This window comes from Nipponia nippon, unplaced genomic scaffold (assembly GCF_047370975.1).
Source record: "Nipponia nippon isolate SJK-2023a ecotype South Korea unplaced genomic scaffold, ASM4737097v1 scaffold_11, whole genome shotgun sequence".
In the NCBI taxonomy this organism is placed as follows: domain Eukaryota; kingdom Metazoa; phylum Chordata; class Aves; order Pelecaniformes; family Threskiornithidae; genus Nipponia; species Nipponia nippon.
Window position 1 is genome coordinate 3,638,036 of NW_028262302.1, and position 21,925 is coordinate 3,659,960.

The 21,925-nt window shown below is 49.1% G+C and overlaps 2 protein-coding genes across 9 annotated transcripts in view; one reads left to right on the forward strand and one right to left on the reverse strand.

Annotated features, from left to right (window-relative positions):
* Positions 1–13,693: 13,693 nt before the first annotated feature.
* On the forward strand, positions 13,694–15,088 carry INSM2 (INSM transcriptional repressor 2). The gene has a single exon (XM_087747098.1). It carries the CDS (start codon positions 13,694–13,696, stop codon positions 15,086–15,088), a length of 1,395 nt encoding a protein of 464 aa, XP_087603224.1.
* Positions 15,089–17,271: 2,183 nt separating this feature from the next.
* Positions 17,272–21,925, reverse strand: part of RALGAPA1 (Ral GTPase activating protein catalytic subunit alpha 1) — a 138,694-nt gene continuing 134,040 nt past the window's right edge. For 3 of the 8 annotated variants that reach the window (XM_087747205.1, XM_087747212.1, XM_087747210.1), the window contains 2 exons: positions 20,269–20,383; positions 17,272–18,671 (listed from right to left, as the gene is read on the reverse strand). In XM_087747205.1, coding sequence (XP_087603331.1) covers positions 18,575–18,671; positions 20,269–20,383 — 212 coding nt within the window. In that variant the 3' untranslated portion in view covers positions 17,272–18,574. Of the gene's footprint in view, positions 18,672–20,268; positions 20,384–21,925 lie in introns of those variants that run through there. The other 5 variants (XM_087747206.1, XM_087747213.1, XM_087747211.1 and 2 more) reach the window with 3 other exon arrangements.

A 21,925-nucleotide genomic window follows, 5' to 3' on the forward strand; every position in this document is an offset into this window, starting at 1 on the left:
GGCACGTCCCCAACCACAGACAGAGGTTCAGCTGAGGCAGCAGTTAAATGCGATGAGGACCTTTTGTGTTTTTCTGTAAGATTACTATAATGCTGACTTTGACTCTACCCCATTTACCAGGTTTGCATAAAATCAGTAACTGTCCGGGTCTAGCTGTTAAGCGTGTACCTGCACTCTGTCTCTGCTGGTTGAACTGGTTGTATGCAATGCCTCTGGTGACAGATCCAGGGAACTCTGATCATTGTAGCATCAGGTATTTAGCATGCACGTGCCAAATCTGTATTTTCAGCATCCTTCACAGAAGTAGAGCTAATTGCTTCAACAGTAACTGAAGCAGGCAGGGAAAGACAACAAGCCACTTTTTAATATCTGTAAGTTTTTGTATGCTGTGATGTAAGGAATAGGACTATAATGCACATTGTAAAAACAAATGGACAAGGCAAAATAATTAGATTTTTAGGAAAGACTTTAACAATGTCCAGCCTGATTTGTATGGTGTTACATTTCCAAGTTTCTTCTTCACTTTCTTGTTACAGCCCTGTTCTCCCAAATGGGGGTTAGGGGATGATCCGCATGTGTGTGTACTTTCCAGTGTTGCTGCTGTAGATTTGGAAAAGTCTTGCGAGGTTAAAACGTCTGTTGAAAAACCCCACAGCTAATAATGCTGGAATGTGTCCCTGGCAAAATAAAAGAAGGTCTTTGCAGCTAGAGACAAATGCCTTATGCTGCTGAAGAAGAGCCAAGGGAGCTCTGTGAATCTGCCAGTTTGCAGATGAAGCAGCTACTTGGGCACAGAAGAGAAGAACGAGGAAACACAGTTGATGGGAAAAGGAAGATGCAGGGATATCAACTGACAATGAAAGGTTGGGCTAATTTTCATTGTAGGGTTTTTTTCTCTACTTCATACCTCTTTTCTCTTCTCTTTTCAGTTCAGATGTGTTAGTTGTTCATCTGTCCTTGTCCTGAGAATTGATTGTTGCATCCACGGGAGATTGCTGGCACAAAGAAAACACTTACAGTAATTAAAGTGAGGAAAGCTGATGTCAGGCTTGCTTCTCCCTTTCAAAGGAACTAAAAGAACTTCACCAGAAAACAGTTTAGTTTCAAATCAAACTTCATTCCACTGGATGCAGTATGGATACTGACACAATTAAAATATGGCTTATTGTAGGGCTGTAGCAATGGAGCACAACTGTGGAGCTCTGCAGTGGAGATCACGCTTAAGGTAAGGGTACAACAGGAGAGTTGCACATAAAAAGGCCGATAAAGGATGAGGCAAGGTTAAATAAGATTGCGTCCCTGGCTCACACTGGTATCCCTTGGCTCACTTTTCGCAAGAGATACCAGTTAGCCATTGCCCTTCCCCAGGCAACTGCCTCCCACTCAAGAATCCTCTTACACATTCCCGCTGTGGTCTCTTTAGAGGAGACAAAATCCGCGTGTGTTTGGCAGGGTCACAGGGAGGTGGCCACGAGGAGATGTGGTGCGTGTCGGGGCAATGGTCGCACCCAGGACACGGGGTGCAAAAGTGCTTTCTGCTGAGCTGAGCCAGCTGTGCAGAGCATAACCTGCTGTGCTGGTGGGCTGAGGGCAACGGCAGTAACTCGGGGTTTCCCACTGGGGAGACAGACATGGATATAAACAGAATGGCTGTAAAAATGTGAATTCAGGACTACTAAGCAGCTCTGATCCTCCTGAAAAACATGTGTGCTGGGGTGTTATGTAAATCCTGAAAGGATGCGGCTCCCAGCTTATCCCCTTGTTGAAAGGGATTAAGCCTCTGCAAGCGCTGGGCGCTTGGGGATTATGGCTCAGCGTCCAGAGAGGGATGCACCCGGGGTGACTTATGGTGTTTAAGGGCTTTATGCCTTCACTCAGTACTTACAGCTGTTAGGATTTCTTTTACTTGGTTTTTGGAGATGGCAGACTCTTAGTTTTGCCAGGTCCCGTTGGCAGGCAGAATATCATGGACTCTCCTTCTTTTCCTGGATCCACACACAGATGTGCTACTGAGAAGCAGTATTTGAGAGACGGCACCGTGGCTTTTCTGCTAAACCAGGTCACCTTTACACAGAGCAGCTACCACATACGTCCTTCTCCACTGCCCAAGACCCACAGCTGTACCAGGTGTATCTGTCACCAGCCTTCTCTCAGAAGAGCCTCGCTATACTTTACAGTCCACAGCACCTCGGATTACTTCTTCATGTAAAAGTTCAGTGTTGCGGTCCAGCCCCTGGGAATCACAGTGTCTGAGCTGGCTCTGCAGTACCGGGGTGATGTGGTTATTAATCCTACTGATAGGGCTGGAGCAGTCACTGTCTGGTGGAAGGGCTTCTGCATTACTACATAATACATCAAACCTCCGGTGTGGCAGCTTCTTCTGAAGAGCAGATAAATTTTCCACTGCCCTGTGTGCCTCTGTACAGGGCTCTGCCCTCCTGCGTGCCGGGGATCTGCGTACCAGCATCAGGGGACTCAACCAAGAGAGGGGCAGGTTAGGTTTGATTATTCTGAAAAATGTGACCTGCTGAAGATGCCACTTAACACAACCCTAGGTTTTGTCTTCTCATACAGTTCTTGGAGAAAAGTAAAAGGGGCTTAAGTTGGAAATAAACTGAAATGATTCTGTAATAGAAACTATTCACTCTTCCTCATCTTTTTGTGGTGGAGGTGGTGGGACAGTCTCCTGGACCAGCAACTGTGGGAAAGCCATACCTTCACCCCCATCTTTTTGTCATTTTTTTTCCTTGAGATGTACTCCTTTTGTTACAACTCCGGAGAATAACCGAGGCTGTACAGGTCTAGGCTGCCCACTGCTGTTTTACACTCTGCATTATCCAGTTTTGCTTATCTGCAGCCGAAACTCAGAAAACAAAAAAGAAAACATGGGAAGATGCTAATGGGGTTGGATCTGCTGTTTCAAAACATCTGCTATTCTCCACTTTTCTGGGCTTGTGCTTCCTATCCCTTTCCTTCCAGTAGGCATCTCTCGATGAAACAGAAGTAAAATCCATTGGTCTACATTTCAGGAGGTAGTCTTTAAACTTCCAAACACAGCAGACATTTTCACCTGTATTTTCCACGCACAAAAACTGGATGTGGAACAATATCAGAGCAAAATTGGTGGTGTGTGCCTGGAGGTCCCTTTGAAAAAATGGATCCATTCAAAACTGTATTTCACCCTCAGTCCTAAAGAACTGATTTATGTTCCAGGTGGATTTCTACAGCAATTTACAGTTCTTCTACTTTTTCAATTATCCGTTTTTCCCCTATTGAGATCTTATTAATTTTCATTTACTTCTGCAAAATCTTTTTTCCTGCTCTCAGTACCATTATGCTTTCCCTGACTATTTCTTTGAAATTAAGTGCTTGGTTCTTTATCTTTTCATCATTAATTACCGAAGTCTTTCTGACCTCTGCTTTGTAAGCTACCGTGTCATATTTCTATTTCCTATCTTTTAGACTTGGTTCAGATTTTTTTTCTTTAACAACCTGCTCTGAATAGCTTTGTTCTTGTTTTTCAGTCAGTTCCCAGAATGGCCACACAGCCGAACCTTTGCCCTCCTCTCTTTGTTTTTCATCTTGTCTCTATTATATCAATGGCCTAGTTAAAAATGTATTTTACCGCTCCCTGGGGCCAAGCCGCTCTCCGTTTTTATAATTATGGTGATTATCATCTATATAGGTATCTCAATAACCGTTTGCTATGACTGTGGGCCAGTTAGCCCCTCTCTTTTGAGGGCCAGATGTAGTTGGGTGTGAACAGAAGTGGGTGCCACTGTAGGACTTGGGGTTTGGCTTAGGAGACGGGAATAACATGAACGGAAGCCACTCCATGAATGTTGGATTAGTGAAATGTTAGTTTAAAGGGCTGAGGATTTTTTCCTGTGGAAAAACTGTGAACTTTTTTTGGCAAGCTCTTCAGTGAGACGGGTGACACTTTGGTAGTTCAGGAAGATTCAGACCTGTCCTTAGGTACCCAAATTATTTCTTGGGCTGGTTCCACATATATCATTTCACCATGCCTTATAGTGTCATTTTCATTCGCTTCTTTCTTCATAATCATTCTCAAAGTTTTTTATTTTGTAATTGAAAAAATTCAAGTAGTTCATAAATTATTTTCCTGTCTTTGCCAAATCTCCCATTAGCGTCGGTGGAGTCTCATTTAGCGAGCAAGGTTAGACTCTACCATTGCCTTTAAGTATTCCTTTCTTGGGGAGTGATGGCTAGGAAGGAAGGCCAGCCGGTTTTTTCAAAACTGTGAGAATGGCTGGGCCTTCTTGCTGAAATATATTTTATAAATGTGTAAAGGGAGGCATGATAAATGCAGGCATTTGCTGTCATTTTGTTCTTTTAAATAAATAACTGAGTATAATGAGTCTCAGCCACAGAATGAACATAATGAACCTCCAAAAGAAGACGTTGTCTGAGAGCAATATTTACCACTGAGGAAGGGATTATTACAGAAACAAAAATTGTTTAGACGTTAGTGAGTGAGATAAGAATCTATTAAAGGAATTAAAAGCGAAGATGATTCATCACACATTTCTGCTTATTTGTAAGAGACACATGAAAGGCAGGGATTTCAAAACATTTGTATTAGAAAAACATCAATAACAAAGCCCCCTGATTTAATTCTTCAGTCTCTCCGGCTTCAAAAGAAGATGTGATTTTTCCACATTTGTCTTGAAAAACACACAGCACTGGAAACTAGCAAAGACTCCGTTTGCTTTGCTGCATTTCATTTTTAGATTGGTCACCTATACATGATATTTACACCATTTTCTCCTGTGTGAAAATCTAGGAACTACTTTTCATCGCGTTGAGGGTCAGATTTCTGATACGTTTCAAAGGGGTGAAGTGTTTCTGCTGACGCCGCCGGCGAGGCTGCCGCGGCGCGCCGGGGAGAGCCTGCCTCACCTCCGGCTCGCCCCTCGCTCCGGCGTCTGCTCCCCTTCTCCGGTCAACCCACTGCTCTCCCCGCTGAGAAAATACCTCTGTAACAGAGACCAAGGCAGTCAATCAACTCTCTGTGTTTTGCCTTCCCCTGTCATTGGTATGAGACTGTTGCAACGGGTTAGTGTAAAGATTTAGGTTTGATAGGGCCGTACTTTTATGAGGTTACAGGGGTACTGGAGCAAGGTCTCACAGCACAACTATGGTAGGAAATTTGTCTTAAAGTGTTTTTCATAGTAGAATACAGATAATATAGTATAAGATAACATAATAAGATAACACAATAATACCGGATTTTTATGGGTATGTTTGCTATAGGCGGATAATAGAGAACACAGCAACAAAAGCAAGAAATAGAGAAAGAGGTGAAACCAAAAGAGAACATGTAAATAAACAAGCAAGCTGTTAGCCAGTGTTGTGACCGTGTGAGCTGTTGGAAGAAAACAGGAGTTACAGTTTAGCATATCTCAATTCCTTTTGTTGTACAGCCTGAATTTTGCTGAACAATATTCTTTTAGATGTGTCCTGTAAGTAAGTTGAGCATCTATTAAACAGCCTTTGAAAATGAACTGGCTTGTACCAGCTCCTGCTAATTTGGATAGGGGGTCAGTAAAATCCTGACGTGGTAGAAAGCGGCAATAATTTCCCCAGCGTGGGAGTGGTACTTCAAGGAGAAACACACTTTTAAGGCTGAGCAGCAGTAGGGAAAGACCGAGCCGGGGAGGCGAGGGAAGAGCTTGATTTGGCTGTTCCCCCGAGTGAGCGGTGCCGCGGGGAGCCGGAGCCGCCTGCCCCAGCATCGGCGGGAAGAGCTGCAACGCCGCGCAACTGCTGCGGCTCCGCTCCCTTCCTCAGCCTCTGACTCAGCACAGCACAGCACAGCGCTACACACACAGTGTCAGGTATAGCCCTACAGCTTCTTTGAGGAGACAGCAGCACAATCGGGGAAAACGCAGCTGTGCTGAGTTCAGGGCCGCAGGGTCAACGTCAAACTCCTGCCAGGCTTCTCCAGTCTGCCCATTGGGGTTCCTGGCCCCGTGCTTATTCCCTGAGGATGAGAAGAGTATTGGAGGTGGGGGGAGAGGGGTGGAAAAGGGCAAGGAGGCTCTGAGATCTCACGTGGTCCTTTGAAAGGTGCTCTCAGACCTAGGAAGGTCAGTGGAAAGTTAAGGGAGCTACATCTGTGTGTGGAGGCATCCTCCCTGTCCCCCAAAACCCCACCATCCCCTGCATGGGCTGGGTACAGCATGCACTGGACGCCAAACTGGCTTCTGGGAGCTTTGCTTTTTGGGAAAAAAGTGATTCCTTTCTGAAGTGCAACTTTATGGAAAAAAAAAAAAAAAAAGGAAGAAAACCTCTATTTTGAGAATTAAGAAAAACTTTATCAGACTTGTTTATTTTAATGGCAATTTTTCTCTTTATCTCGTATCATTTAAAAATGCCAAACTGCATTTTTGCTCCCACTTAAAGGTGCGATGAGCCTTGTAAACATAAACCCGGCACAGGATGTTTCAACGCAAGAGCTGACCGTTTTGCAGATTCATAAAGGTCTGAAGAAAAATGCCTTTATGCTGAGAAATACCACGCAGCCATAGGAGTCCCTGCCTTGTTTGCTACAACACCCAATGCTTATTTGAAGTCCTAAGTCCGCTATTCTTTATTGCCATTTTCATTTCTGATACAGTTCTGCTTGTGTATCTTCCAACTGAACATACTGTGCTTCTGTTTAACTGTCTATTTATAGTCATAAGAGAAATAAACATATAAAATAAATGCATCTTGATGCATAGCTGTGCAGGAGTACAGATGTTTTATTAATGAAAATGAATCCAGCTTTTTGTAAGTCATGGCAGCAATATAACATATCATTGTTTGCTCCTCCGCTAGACGGTCCCTGCTGTTTTTACATAGAAATTCCTGTAATACTTAATGGACATCTGGAAGAATTCAGCCAATTAATCGAATTCACGCAGGAGCTAGGCTAATGGCTGTCTGAAAGGCAGATTACATTAAATCAAACTTGCAATATGAATGAAAGTACTTAATCATACATGCAACATTCATTAGACGCGGCACAGCAAGTGTTTTGATTACTTTAATGAAAGATCAGGTAAAGTGCATCAACTGAACAGATTGAAGAGACAGCATGCTTACAAATGTTTGATTATGTTGACTATCAACAGAAACAGTGCCAGTAATTTATAGCAAAACATATTTGGAGGAGGAGGAGGAGGATAGACCTGGTGAACTTGGGAGGGGAAGTGAAATTTGGGCCTCGCCTCCAAGCACTTTAATTAATAGGATAGCGAGACTTTAATCAAATGTCATGAAAGAAGCAAAACAGATGTATCTGGAGAAGCCAATACGGCAACTGCGAGGGATCACTTATGTTTGCAGTACTTAGAGCCTGATGCTGGTTTTGAGTCCCCTGTGTTTTGTCTGACTTTGGAGTAAACAGCATTAAGCCCTAACTGGAAAAAATATTTTCAAAACAATGAGATTCATGCTGGATTTTTTGGTCTGCAAAAGGTAATGATTTCGGCTTGGTGCTGCTCTTCCCCTTGGACTCTGCTGGAGACACCCTCCAGCCGCCACTGCCCTCACCCCCTGCGGCCGGTGCCGGCTCCCAGGGAGGAGAGCGCAGCTGAAGAGGAGCTTTGGCTGTGGATCATCCTGAGGCACTGCCACGTTTTGCCTTTTCCGACCTCATCAGCCAGTAGAGCATTTTGTCATTGCCCCCGTCTTGCCCATGGGTTTTGACCCACCAAAGACAGGCACAGCCTCCAGCTTTCAAGAGCCAGCGCTGCAGCCTCCCCCGCTCCGAAGCTTTGTGCACGATGGGCGTTTGCCAGGTCTCACTTTGGGGATGAGCAGGGTGACTGATCTCAGAAGCTGGAGATGCGCTTTCTAAAAAAAGCAGCAGGTCTCCAGCTCAGCACTGCCTTTCCTTTGCCCTTCTTCTTCATATTCCTTGCACTGAGATGAATTGCTGGTTCCTTTCGGGAGCTGTCGCCCTCCTTGTTGCTTTTGTGAGATGCAGGCACCCAGATCAGGTGTGGTTTATTTCCTTGTAATGCAGTTTTCTTGCTTGTTTTTTTAGGCTGCTGCCCTGCCCAGTTGTTTTTAGCCAGCTTTCTGTGTTAGTTTGCTCTCCTTCTCCCATTCCCTGCCACTGTTTTTCCTTATCACCGTCTCCTGTGCTCCACCTGCCCCTGTGCAACTGTTGCTGACAGTGATGGCTCCTATGCTGCCATCTGTTTTGCAGTAGCCAGGACGTACCTGCATCTTACTCCTCAATAATTCCTGCCCTTCCTTTGCATAGGCAAGCAAACCTGCAATAACATCCTTCTGGCAGGAGCTACCTGCAGCTCAGGCAGGAGCGGGAACCGGGAATTTGGTGGGACCTGAAGAAAATGGAGGGAGAAGTAAGCAAGGTACCGTGGAGTGGGGATGTGAGAAAGGTCTTGGGCAGCAGCCCTGGGGAATTGCCTGTTGCCCCTCCGAGACAGAGGAATTTTATGGAGGAAGCCGGCTTTGGCATAGGGGCATGAAAAAATTCTTGGAGGAGAAAAAGAAGAAAAAGATAAATATTTTCCTGAGGGCTCAGCTCCCTGCACTGTGTCCCTGCAGGACTGGATGTGCTCCAGCGCCAGCACAAGAGCAGGACGAAGCGTCGCCATAAAAAAGTATTTGTGGCTGTGATCCACCTGGTCTTGCTCTCGGCTCTCCAAAAGCCTCCTGGATTGAGCCCTTTTGGGAAATGAAGCAAACCGCAGGTTTCTCTGTCCTGCCTGAACTCCACTGGAGGCAGGCACGGAGCTTCCCAGCCCAGCATGCGGCACAGGCACCACTCAGGAGCTTCATTTCTCCCATCCTTCTGCTTCTCGTCTTCTTGTCTCTTCGGTTGTTGCTCTCTTCGCGTGCAGAACTGTCCACCTACCTTTATGCACATCTGTACAAGTGCAGCTGGGACTCGGCCTCGCTGAAAGCCACTATTGCTATTCATATAATTAATAACCATGACCCTTCTGTACAAGGACTATCTTTTTCAGTGAATTACAAATATAATGATGTTTGTAGGAAACAGACTGCTGGGTATCTCATGCCAAAGGAAGCCAAAGCTTTCTATTTATGACATGGTGAGATCAATAAATAACTCCATTACAGGCAAATTCGTCATGGCAAATGGCTTCAGCCTGTGGGGTACGAGCTGAAATCCAGCTGAAATCCGTAATGAAATAACAAAAGTCATAATGGTCCCATCGAGACTCTCGGATGACTTGTACGAGTTTGGGAATGTGGGGCTGCTCCCTGGAGAGGACCTGGTGTCCCTGCGATGGGCGAATGCAGACAGAGGTGGGGAAGGGCCAAAACACGGGAGCGCTTGTTCGGCCCTCACGCTGCTGCTCACTTATGGAGCAGGGACAGGAGCTGCAGCGTCACTGTCCTCCCGGTATCAGCTTAGGGATGGCAGCATGGCAACACTAATGGCATCACTTCATTTCCAAAAAAGAGGAAGGCTGAATGTTTTTGTAGTGTCTTAAAATCCCTCTAGCCCAAGTACCTTCACAGAACAGTGTTTCCTACCTTCTCTTATGGAAAGCTTTTTGTTAATATTTGAGCAATGAAGAAAATGCAGCAGCTGTTAGCACCATTTTCCTCTTGAGGCAGATTGTCCTCAGGTAAAACAAAACACAATTAAGGTACTAGCAAGGTCAGTTATATTAGACAATCCATATCCTCATAATGCAGATACTTCCTTCAATGTCTGTCACCAGGATCAAATCCCCAAGCGCAGCAAGATAATTGGCAGCCTCCTTCTAGGGGGAAGACGAAATGGTTTGTGCTGCCACCAAAACCAGCCTGGATTTTGTTTGTGTGAGTGCCGGAGCCTGGGGGTGGTATCGCTCATCTAGCTATATTGCTGGAGAGTCATGTATCAAGGACGGGCTTCTGAGGCAGCTTCTGTCTCCCTCCTATTTACTGCTCCTTTAATTACAAACCAGATGTCGGGGAAGATTTAAAAGTCAACTTTATTTGAAATTCTGAAATAAAAAAACTCGACCACAACAATTTTTTTTGTGGTGGGGAGGGAAAACATGAAGGAGAGAAATGTTCTTTAATCCTTTGCTTATAGTTCTTTTCTATTTTATTTTTAACTCTTATTTTTTAAAGTTGTGGTTATTTTTTCTTTTATTAAGCGGCCAAAGGCATTTCTCTTTTTCTTTCTGCCCTCTCAGCCCCCAGAAGAGTTTTTAGGCTTTTCTCTGAGAACCAGACCTCACCCGAGACCTTCTCCCTCCCAGCCGGGATTGCTCTCATACATTCCTCTTGCTGTTTATGCCCCAAGACTGTTCAGAAACATCAAATGCAGCTGCCCGTTTGCTTAACGGCACTTTATTTGGGGACCGCGTTACACCTCCTCTCCAGCAGCCGCGCAGGCTCCCAGGTGTCAGGCAAGGAGCCAGTGCTGGCCTCCAGGCTCTGCTGGGGAGACAGCTGGGCCTGGGAGCAATGGGATTCCTACCTCACAGCCGGAGATCACGGTCCCCAGGCAGCGCATGGGTGCTGGGATGGAGGAGGACCTTGGTTGGGACCTGCCGGTGCCGTGCTCCCCGGGCAACCAGATGGAGCATCCTCCAGAAGGCACCAGGAGCTCTTGGCTCCAACAGGGGAAGGACAGGAATCTGAAGCCTGTCCTCGCTTTGGGAGGTCTTCAAGAGGTTGATCCAGCCATCATTGGGTCTGATCTCTGAATCTTGATAAGGCTTGAACGGGTCTCCCAGGCTTATTTTAGCAGCAGAGTTATGGACAAGGGCAGAAGTCCCTTCAAACGAAACAGGAAGCTTCTGCCAAAAGGGAGGCTGAGCAGCACCAGACCCCTCTCGTTTCCATTCCCTACACCCACCAGCATTCAGCTCCAACCAGAAAGGAGGGAATAGTCTGAGGACGTGAGAGGAGGAACTGTGTCCTCTTGTTCTCACCCCTACCAGTTCCCCAGGAGTGCCCGTGTCCTTTCTGCTCACCAGCTACCGCGTTTTTCCACTAGAAGTTTGATTTCCTATTTGCCGTGGGATTAACCCTTTAGTTAATCTAAGGTCATCTAAGGATGACTCTCATACGTATGTGGCCAATATGTTTGACCAAGTCTAACCTGATTTTATCAGACTGTAGGGAACGCAGCGTATGGTCAGGAGCAATGACAACGTTCAGTTTTTTTACTTAGGAAAGCCTCAACCTTAAAGAAAGTTCCCCTGTTGTATGATGTGCAGATGGGTTAAGTGCTGCACTCTCAGCTACGTGATGGGACTAATAGAACCTGATAAGTCAGTGGAAAAAAATCCAGCAAATTTCTACAGGATTTGGGGGGGTGTGTGCACATAATTGTTAAATATCCTTATAAATTATCTGAATTTTCTAATTATAAAATTTTGGGAAGGAGTAAAAGCTGAAAGCAAGCCGACAAACCCATGTAACCGTTCAGAAAGCTCAGAAGCTGTGAGAGCCAGGTGGAATGCCCGTCACCAGGGTTAAACTCACTTGTGAACGTGGGGAGGGAGGGGAAATAACCTACACTGACCCTGCAAGTGGGAGCCAGGGCACTGGGAGCCAGCCCTGGGGCAGGGCCAGCCTAGAGAAAACAGTATGGTTATTGAGACACATGGGTCACAAGGCGGCTGCAACAATTTCAGTCCCAAGATAATTTTGCCAGTGTTTTTGTTAAAGATCCGTGGGCACTGGCACATGCTGCAGCAAGACCAATGATGGGATGATGGGGTCTGCAGTTTTGGGTCCCAGATGAGAAACTGATAATAAACTGGAGGCAGACGGAGAAGGCTATAAGAAGGCTGCGCCGCGAGCGTACTGTGGAGCATGGGGCTGACAAACCCGCACCAAATCATGGGGAGGAGCTGGGAAGCGCAGCAGAAGGAGCAGCGGGTGGGGAGGTGGAACAGTGATTCCACCTCCGTCACTTCGGGAGGGGAGACTCTCCGCTACCTCCCCCTGGTCTTCCCGTGCCCGCTGGGCCGTCTCAGACCCAGGACACTGAGGGCCTGAGGAAACTCCCTGACGCAACTCCAGCCTACAGCAAAATGTTTGGAGCCCCAGTAAATGCACCCAGTGCACCTGCTTTCCAGCGGACACTTCGCCTCCCGCTACCCCTACATAGGAAAAGGCATCGTTGGGTTCCTCGCCCCTTAGGACAGAAGCTGTGCTGGACATTCCTACCGCTGACTGCTTTTGCAATGTGACAAAAGCAAATGAAACATTAGTGGGAACATTGCTTACAAGGGGAAACTGAAAGAGCTATTTACGTATCGCTTGGAGGAACAGTACAAAACAGTGGCTCTGTAACCACAGATCCAGTTATTCAGTGAGAAATGTAGCTGGGAAGTCCCAGTTACAAAGGTCAGCCCAAATATTAGGCAAAAATCACGCAGCCAGTCAGTGGAGTGACCTAATTGCACTGCAGCGTGGCTCATCGGTCCCAATTACAGCGGCTTGTTCTAACCAAGGGTGATCTCTAGCCCGCAGAGTCTATAATCTAATCTAAAATTCAGTGCAACCATGAAAATGGAGGAAAATGGGAGAGGAGCGTACTATAAAACATGATTACAACTTTGCTAAGCAAATATAATCAGAGCACTTACACAGACAAGTGGTTGAGCGTTTTGAGCAGGTGGGGCAAGTTCTGTTCTTGCATGAAGGCTTCAAATCTCTCGCCACTTCTGGAAAGCCCCTCGACCTAGAGGTGCTGGCTCTCCCTTTCTCCGGGTGCTCTCTAATTTGTCCTGCTAGGGGATGCTCCCGAGACGGGGAGTCCGCCCGTACTGCCGTGGCGAGCGATGCCTGTCCCTGGGCAAGGGATGGAGCAAGGCTTTTAGCCTGTTCATTTCCAATGGCACGCCATCTTGTGTATACTGCGAACAGCAGGTCTCCGGGCGGGACCGCACCGTCCTGCCTTCAAACCCGGGCTCGGATAAAGGGGCGACCAAACGGGAGCTGCTGGCAAGGCGCGGCGGGCTCGGAGGGGCTGCTGCAGGCCCGCTTCGTTCCCCACTGACACAACCGCGTTTCTGCAGAAGCCAGCGGCGGCTGAGCAACCACCGCCGCCGCCTTGCTGCGGGGGTGCAGGAGCGGCCGCGGGGCTCGGGGCAGCCGTAGCGGGCCAGGAGCTGCAGCTGGGGAGGACGGAGGGGGCAGGTTTCGGCCCTTCTGCAGCGCGTTGCACCACAGCTCAGCCTTGCCTCCCCGGGCCCGGAGGCTGCCCGGGGTGCAGCTGCCAGGGCACCGCCGCCCCCCACGGAGCAGCGAGTTGGCGTTCCGAGCGGCGGCGGCAGTTCTGCCCGTGCCGGCGGCCGCCCCTCGGCGCACGGCCTTTCTGGCTACTTATGAGGAAAGTCGGGACGTGGCGGCGCTGACGGACGCAGCAGGCTCCCAGCCCTCGCCCCCGTCAGAGGCAGGACGCGCAGGGCGCCCGGCCCGGCCCCAGCAGCGATGGAGGCTGCCCCCAGCAGCACCTCCAGCCGCTCCCGCCAGAGCCCGGCGCGGCCCCGCCGCGGGCGGCCCCGGCCCGGCCCGGCCCGGCCGCCGCCCCCCCCGCCGCCAGCGCCGGCCCCAACTCCTCATTGGCCGCCGCCGCCGGAGGGAGGATGACGCCCGGGCGGCGGCGGGCGCCGGGGGTATAAAGGCCGGGCGGGCTGGTGCCGCCGCGCTCCCGCCGCCCCGCCCCGCCATGCCGCGCGGCTTCCTCGTCAAGCGCAGCCGGCGCCCCGGCGGCTCCTACCGGGCGCGCCCGCGGGAGCGGGACCCGGAGCGGGACCCGCCGCCCGCCCCGCCGCCGCCCCCGCCGCCCGCCGCCGGGGGCAGCCCCGCCGCCAGGCAGGGGGCGGCGGAGGAGGAGGAGGAGGGCGAGGAGGAGGAGGGCAGCGCCGCCGCCTGCCCCGCGACGTGGCCCCCCGGCGGCGGCTGCGGGGGCCCCGGGCTCGCCCCGCCGGAGGGGCCGGCCGCCTGGGGGGTGGCGGGACCCTGCAGCGCTGCGGGGCCGCGGGCGGCTCTCTTCGAGCGGTGCCTGAGCTCCCCCGCCTCCGCCGAGTCCTTCCCCCTGGCCGCCTCCTTCCCGCCCGCCGAGAAGCTGCTGCTGCAGCCCCGCACGCCGCTGCCCGCCCCGCCGCCGCCGCCGGTGCCCGCGCTGAAGCGGCCGCCGCGGGCCAAGGCGCCGGCCAAGAAGGCCAAGGCCACGCGGAAGCTGAGCTTCGCCGACGAGGTGACCACCTCGCCCGTGCTGGGGCTGCGCATCAAGGAGGAGGGGCCCGAGGGCCGGCCGGGGCCGGGGCCGCCGGCGGGGCGCACGCCGCTGGGCGAGTTCATCTGCCAGCTGTGCAAGGAGCAGTACGCGGACCCGCTGGCGCTGGCCCAGCACCGCTGCTCCCGCATCGTGCGCGTCGAGTACCGCTGCCCCGAGTGCCACAAGATCTTCAGCTGCCCCGCCAACCTGGCCTCGCACCGCCGCTGGCACAAGCCGCGGCCCGGCCCCGCCGCCGACGGCTCCGCCGCCCCGCCGGGCAAGGAGAACAGCCCCGAGCGGCGGCCCCGCGGCCCCGCCGCGCCCGCGCCCCAGCCGCCGCCGCCGCCGCGTCAGCACCGCGGCGGCGCGGACAGCGCCGGCGGCGCCACGGCCCCGCCCGGACCCGCTCCCGGCCCCGGCCCCGGCGGCGGCGCCGGCGGGGAGGCGTTCGCCTGCCCCTGCTGCCAGAAGCGGTTCCGGCGGCAGGCCTACCTCCGCAAGCACCTGGGCACCCACGGGGCGGCGCGGCCCGCCGCCTACGGCCCGCCCGAGCGCGGGCAGCTCGCCTTCGCCTGCCACCTCTGCGGCGCCCGCTTCCCCTCGGCGGACATCAGGGACAAGCACCGGCTGTGGCACGCCGTGCGGGAGGAGCTGCTGCTGCCGCCGCCGGCCGGGCCCCCCGAGGGCGGCGCGGCGGGCGGCGAGCGGCAGGGCTTCCCCTGCAAGCACTGCCCCGCCACCTTCTTCAGCGCGCCCGGGCTGGCGCGGCACGCCAGCAAGTGCCACCCGCCGGAGAGCAGGCAGGTCCTGCTGCTCCAGGTGCCCGTCCGGCCGGGCTGCTAGGCCGGCGGCCGCCCCCCCAATGGGACCGCTCCGGGAGCCCGGGCGAGCCGAGCGCGTCCTGTCCACGCTGTAATTCCTATGGAAAGTCGCGGTACTCACGGCTACGGGGGCGGAGGAGCCGCCCGCGGCCTCCCGCCCCCCCCCCCAGCCTCCCCGGCCGGCGGGCGGCGAACCTCGCCCCGCAGCAGCGCGGCCCGAGCTTCAGCCGCCGCCTCCGCGGGCCGAGCCCCGCACGGGAGGGCGGCGCGGCGCCGCCCGTCGGCTGCCGGGGCGGCCGGAGCGGGGCCGGCGGGCGTGGGCACGGCCCCGGGCGGGCGGCAGGCAGGGAGCCGGGCCCGGGCAGCCTCCGCCGGGACGCGGGCGGTGTCGGGGGGGCGGCTGTCGGCCCACCGCAAGTACATCTTCCGCAGCTACTCGCGGTCCCAGGATAGAAGCGCAGCTGTATATACGATATTTAAAGAGAGGAATTATTTTTCGTGAGAAAAGGAGCCTGATCTAGTGACCTTGTTTTAATAGCATTAGCCCCCGAGCGTCAACATTGAAGTTATTGTGAGGTGTTTTGTTTGCTGTACACTGTACTAAGGTAGTCGAGAAGGTAAATGTTCATATTAAGTCAAGTCATATAATAGCTAGCAAAACGTATGGAAGATGAATCGTGCTGTCCGCTTAATTAAAATACGAGGTGTTGATCTTCTGTGGCTAAGTACGCATCTCCCGCTTACTCTGTGTTTCTGTACTTGAGCGACCGTGCGGTAGGCAAAACGCGGGCCTCCGGCAGCTGCCCGTTTCAAAACCCGCTCCCTTAGTGGCTTGTTAGCGCGGCACGAACCACGGCAAGAAGCGCAGTTCGGTGTCGGCAGGCCGGGCAGCGTGCGGCCCTGCCAGCCCCTGCGCGGCGGGCAGGCGGAGGGTCCCCGTCCGCACCCGGCCTTTTCAGGTGGCCTCCGACCCCGCTCCCCCGTGAGCTGCCCTGTCGGTGTGAGCTCCTCCGAGTCTTGTGAACAGCTGAAATTAGGGCATGAAGCAGTCTTTCGATCTGTTGCTGAAGCGCAGGTGACGGGCTGCCTTCCTGCTGCCTAACGAGACCTACCTTTAGCAAAGCAACCCACGGTGTGTATTCCCTGGCTTTATCGGTGGTCTGGCCAAATGCTTTGAAATACTGTCGAATTTACCAGCTGCTGACATTCCAGCCGGTATTTATCTATTTATTTATTTATATTTTCCACGCACGACTGCTTGTTTCTAAATGTGACAGCAGATGAGGCCAAAAATAAGGGCAAGCAAATTCAATAAAGGATTTAAAACAAAGCTCATGCCTTTCTTGAATTCAGCAGAGCAAAGCGGGTCAGCTGGTGATTTCTGAAGAACCGAAGCGATCCCAGCCGTAGTCTTTGTTCTAACACTCTCTTTGAAATGAGCACGCAGAATATTTCAGTCTTTTGATTAGCATCCTCTAAAGCGATTGTTGCTGTACTTTTCTGGTTTGTTGCACACAACAGAAGATTCACGTGTATCGTGCCCAAGGGCTGAAAGCGAGCGAGAAGTGCTTTATTTTAAATGTGCTTCACGGACTTTCTCGGTTTAGTTCCAGGACCTGGAGCAATCAATTAACACAATATAACCTGAAGCAGCTACGATTTGCTGTCTGACGAAGGAGGCTAAACTCGCAGCTCGTTCTTCTCATATGCCAGAAATAAAGCATGTTTTTTTAAGTTAAGTTGTGCATTTTTCCATCATTTGTTGGTAACGGAGACTTAGGTAAAAATGCCCGTTCATGCAATTAAATGAGTTCTCCCCTGGAGAAGATCACTATGTTTTTTTAAATCACCGCTCTCCTTTCTCTGCTTGCACAGTCAAAGAGGAAGGGCTCCGGACCACAGAAACCTGATGATTTTTAACTGCTCCTACAATTAGCAGTTGAACCACCAGCCTGCAGGGGGGAAGGTCCTGCGCTTCTTCCTACCTGCGGAGCCACCTGCGTTGTATTTACTAGAGCTGGGGAAAAGTTTTCAGTACGGCGTTCTTGCGATGGGTTGGGAAAGAGCTCCTACGAACTCGTGTGTACTTTTTGATACAAATGAAAACTAAGCTGCGTATTGCACTGAACTGCTCCATGCCTAATATGCTACTCTCTAAACTGGAGTAAGAATCTAATCACTGAGGTGAATGACTAATATACGAAAGGTGGTAAGAATAATTTTATTGTATTATTAAATAGCATGTCGTCTCTTCAACCATTACAAATTTGTAGATACTACATGAATGACAATATGTAATTTATCTTTTTATTGTTGCCCATATGATATATTTACACATGCAGTTAGTACCGATGTCATGCTACATTTTGTTAACAGCATTTTGTTGTTTGCCAGACTCAAAATGTGAGCATTTCATCTTCTGTAGGAAAATATCTCTGGGTGGGTGGAACGCGTGTACTAATCTGCACTCACAGGGTCGGAATCGTCAGCATTTCAGGCCAGGCTCCTGGAGCATGTTCCCTTTTCTTCCCTAGTACACATCATCAGAGCAATGAATTTCTATCAGGAAAGTGCCTTTTTTTTTTTTTTAATGTAAGAAAGAAGAATATACACCTAGACCCAGCAGCCTGGTGGTAAAGGCTAAAAACCATGAAACTCGATGGCATTTACTATTGATACCACTTGGAAAAGCAAACATTATAAAAATATTTGGAAGCCAAGCATAAGTAGAATTTCAGCACAGTGATCTTTTTTCTGTTTTTCTGGCATAGATTATGGCATCAGCTGCACAGTTATGAAATGATAAGTTGCTTTGTGAAGAAAGAGTTGGTGCTACGAGCAAGTTATTTCGTTGGGACTCTGTAATGCTTGAAAGGCCGTTGAACTATTTTATTCTTGACATAAATAATCTGTACACATCCTGTGCATTAACATTGTGACATCTGACAAAGACTTTACAAATGCAACTTCAGTTTAAAATTGTACATTCATTTTCAAGTTGTACATATTTCTTTCTTTGTTACAGAGAAAATTGCAGTGGGGCACAATAAATATAGTGTAATCGAACTGCAGTCTCCAATTCCATGTATGACTCAAGATCAACCAGAGTTAAAAATGACTACCGTTAAGATATCGTAATCATCCAGGAAGGTAAAAGGTGCAGAGGACAAACTGCACTGCAAAAAAACCAAAAAAAAAACCAACCCCAAAAAGAAAAAAAGGGAAAAAAAGAAAAAGAAAAAGGGCAGCCTGGAGTTTGATAAAAAAACAAAAGCTAAAATATTAAAGTAAAATTCCAGTGTCACTGTTTAAAATAAACATACAGAACAGGGGTATGCAGGGCAGGGGCACACACACATTAGAGACATTATGCTTTAACGGAGAGCGGTGAGTCGCTGCGGGAAGGGTGGCCGGTCGCTGTTCACTAGGAAGCTGCAGGCATCTCGCCACTTAGGACTTATTGGCTGAGCCAGAGGAGCGGCGCAGTTTCATGGACATGCGGCTCTTGCTAGTCCGAGGAGACATTGGAGAGGCTAAGTCTGTTCCATCCACCTGGGCTGTTGCTGCTGCTGGAGTTTCTCCCGGCTGAGTCTCTGGGCAGAAGCCTGCAGAGGACAGCAAGAACCAGACGGGTCAGTGCCGCCTTCTGCACTCGCAGCGCGGGAATCTATTCACAAGGGGTGGAGAGGAATTTCAGTGCTGCTGTCACTCCCGCAGCATCTCCTAGCCCTTTACCAGCTGCGGGTGATGGTACTGCACGTGGAGCTAGCAACTGCCACAAATTCACCTCTAGAGAAAAGAGGATGCCAGAAACCACTGAGCTACGGGACTCCAGAACCCCCTCGCTCTCGGCAATGGAGGCAGCACTGAGGTGGGCAACAACGTTCTCCTGCTAGCAGGCAGAACAAGCACCTGCAGCTCTCTCGCAGGGATGGGGAGTCCTTATTCAAACCACAACCCAGAAGGATCCAGTCTTTAACGAGAACATGAAGGTTGCTAACAGCTTGTTGCGCATGAAGGGAGCTCTAGGAATGCAGCTGAAGAGGTGGAGTGAATCGGGGGCCAACTGGGAGAGCAGAACATCTTCTCCCACCCCAACTTTAGTCAGTGATTCAAAAGGCAAATTCCTACAGGGCCCACAAGGCAGAAGCTTGAACAGATCATACCAACTGGATGCACTATACGTTAACATTTCTTTGTAAAAGGAACAAGATGAATTTGAGATAAGGGTATGTAGTACATTAGCCCACCGCCCAGAGCTATGCTCTGGTGCGCCCCAAGTCCTCGCTGCAAGAGGACAAGGCTCTTCCCTTACAAACAGCCTGTCTCAAAATCTTCTTCCACAGAGATACAAAAGGAAAAGGAGAAGACATGAAATCAAAATTACGTTCTCCTTTCCGTGTACAGAAAATTAACACTATGAACTCACATCCGCAGAACTAAACTGCAGTTTAATTAGCCATTTACAGAGACTGACAGCCTGACTGAGCTCAATTACCTCAGTCGCCACTGATCACTTCTGACCCGTTTAAATTACAGAGAGAAGCTTAGTCCTCCAGAAGTCAATGGGGAAACCCCTGCTGACTTCAGTAAGCCAGAATATCACTTGCTATTTCTTCCACATCGTGCTATTACTGGCAAGTCTTTAAAATAATAATGCAATAATCAGAACTGAAGATCTCTCTCCCTCAGTATACATTTTATACATAAGGGGTGCAAAAACCATTCAAAACTGGTCATGATTTATTTTGAAAGACTGCTCTCAAATAAAATCACAGGTCACCAGGTAAGAAGTCTAAGAGTACATTTAAAACGTATTGTCATAAACCTCAGTGATTTAGCAACCTGGCCGTCCTCCTCGCCTGGTCCATCCCCTGCCTGCTCCAGCGCGACGGCACGGTACTTTCCATCTTTTTCAAACTGCCACCACCCATCGAAGTGTCAGGGAGGAGAAAGGGCTGTTATTTGTGCCCTAGCTGGTGACAGTAATTCTGTTCATGAGCTAGGTACTTCATTGCCAAACAATCTGGAAAAGCATGATAATGCCTGACTCACTGTGCCTTATAGAAAAAGGCAAGCAGGGAAACATGCACTCTCATTTTCTGAAATTCTATCTTGTTCTAATTTTACAAGGAATTAAAGCATTTCAAATGGTGGAAGTTAGAGAATAGAAAATAACCGTTGTTGTTTTGCACAGCATACCATTCACAGCTAGCGTGAAAGACCTTCCGTTTCAAGCCTTTGCCCTTTACCTTGATGTGGCCAATGCTTTCTAGTGGAGGTTTTGGAAGGAGAAGAAATATCACAGCATTTCTTTCTTTGTTGAGAATGAAGAAGTGATGAGGAAGGAGGAGTGGAAAGAAGTGAGGAAGGGGGAGGAGAAAAGATAAAAGATAACAGGTGTGAGACATGAGACACGAACCGCAGAGATTGAAGGGTATTAACAGATGAGCACAGAAAACGGAATTTCGAATTTCATTATGCAATTGCTGCTCATGCTACAGGTTAAAGAGAGTGATGAGTTAGTTATGTGCAATGAAGCAACAGCTCTGAAATCCGGCGTTATACTTACCAACTAAGCATTACAAGAAAAAAAGGAAGAGAGAGAGAAAGAAAAGAATTCTATAACATTATCCAGATCCAGCAACCTTATTCATAGCAACTGAGATACATCCTAAACATTGTCTGAAATGCTTGCATAAAGTCTGTGAAAACAGTTAAATACTCACACACATACACACAATCGAGAAGGAAAAACAAATGGCAACTCGATATATGGCTTCTGCTCCCCAGCTGTTTCACAGTATTAAGTATGCTAAAATTACAGCCAGTCTCAACATGAGACTCCTGAAATCATGTAAAGAAGAAAAAACAGAGTATTTAAGCTAGTTAGTCTGCGTCAAAGGGTCAAACCCTACTGTGAAATTTTATCACGGCTTGGATAAAGGAAATCTTAAAATCCCCCGTTATTTCAATTAAGGTATTATTCCGGTCGTATCTTAAAATTTTGTTTCTAATTCCTGCAGACAGAAGCACAGACTCACATGCAATCCCATTTTTTTAAGAAACTGACTTAGAGCTATTGAAGAACAGAAGTCATGTAAAGTGATTTTCACATCTGAACATATCACACCGGAAGAGTGAAGAATAATGGCACTTAAAATATATTTAAAGTCTGACAGCAATCAACAGACTGATTAATAACTCAATTTCTTTGGATTTTAGATAAGCATATACACCTATATATACATACATACGCACATACACACATGGGGATATTAAATGTGGTATATAGAAGTTTTGCAGGCTTTGTTTCCCCTTCAGAGTTTTAAAATCTTCAGTGTAAAATGTTATTATCTTTATCTCTCTATTCAATGAAATATTTAGTTATCCAAAATATAAAAGTAGGGTTAAATAAGGTGGCTTTATTGACAATTGACCTACAACCAGGAAGTTCTATAAAATAATCAAAGTAGAGGTGTTAGGATTTTTAAGAGGTTGAAAAACATCAGGAAGTGATCCATATTTTTCATCTCTTAGGCTTGACAAGTGACAAATATCATAGTCTGATTAGCTATGATATTTTGCAGTCATAATGTAAAGCCGTTTCAATGGCTTCTGAACAAGGAGGTGGATCAACAAAGTTGAAATGCGACATTTTCACACTCCATTTGATAATTTTAGGATCAATAACCCACAATAATAGTATGTTGGTTATTTGACTCAGAAATTAACTATTTAAATGTAAAATTGAATCCTAACTACACACAGACTGGGTTAGAAGCAAGGTGAGGTGGAGGAATCTGGAGGTATCGTAACACACGCGTTAGCACGACTCCTCTCACTCCTCAGTTCTGAC

Coding starts and splice junctions, on each gene's coding strand:
- INSM2 (XM_087747098.1), top strand. CDS start 13,694: ATGCCGCGCGGCTTCCTCGTCAAGCGCAGCCGGCGCCCCGGCGGCTCC.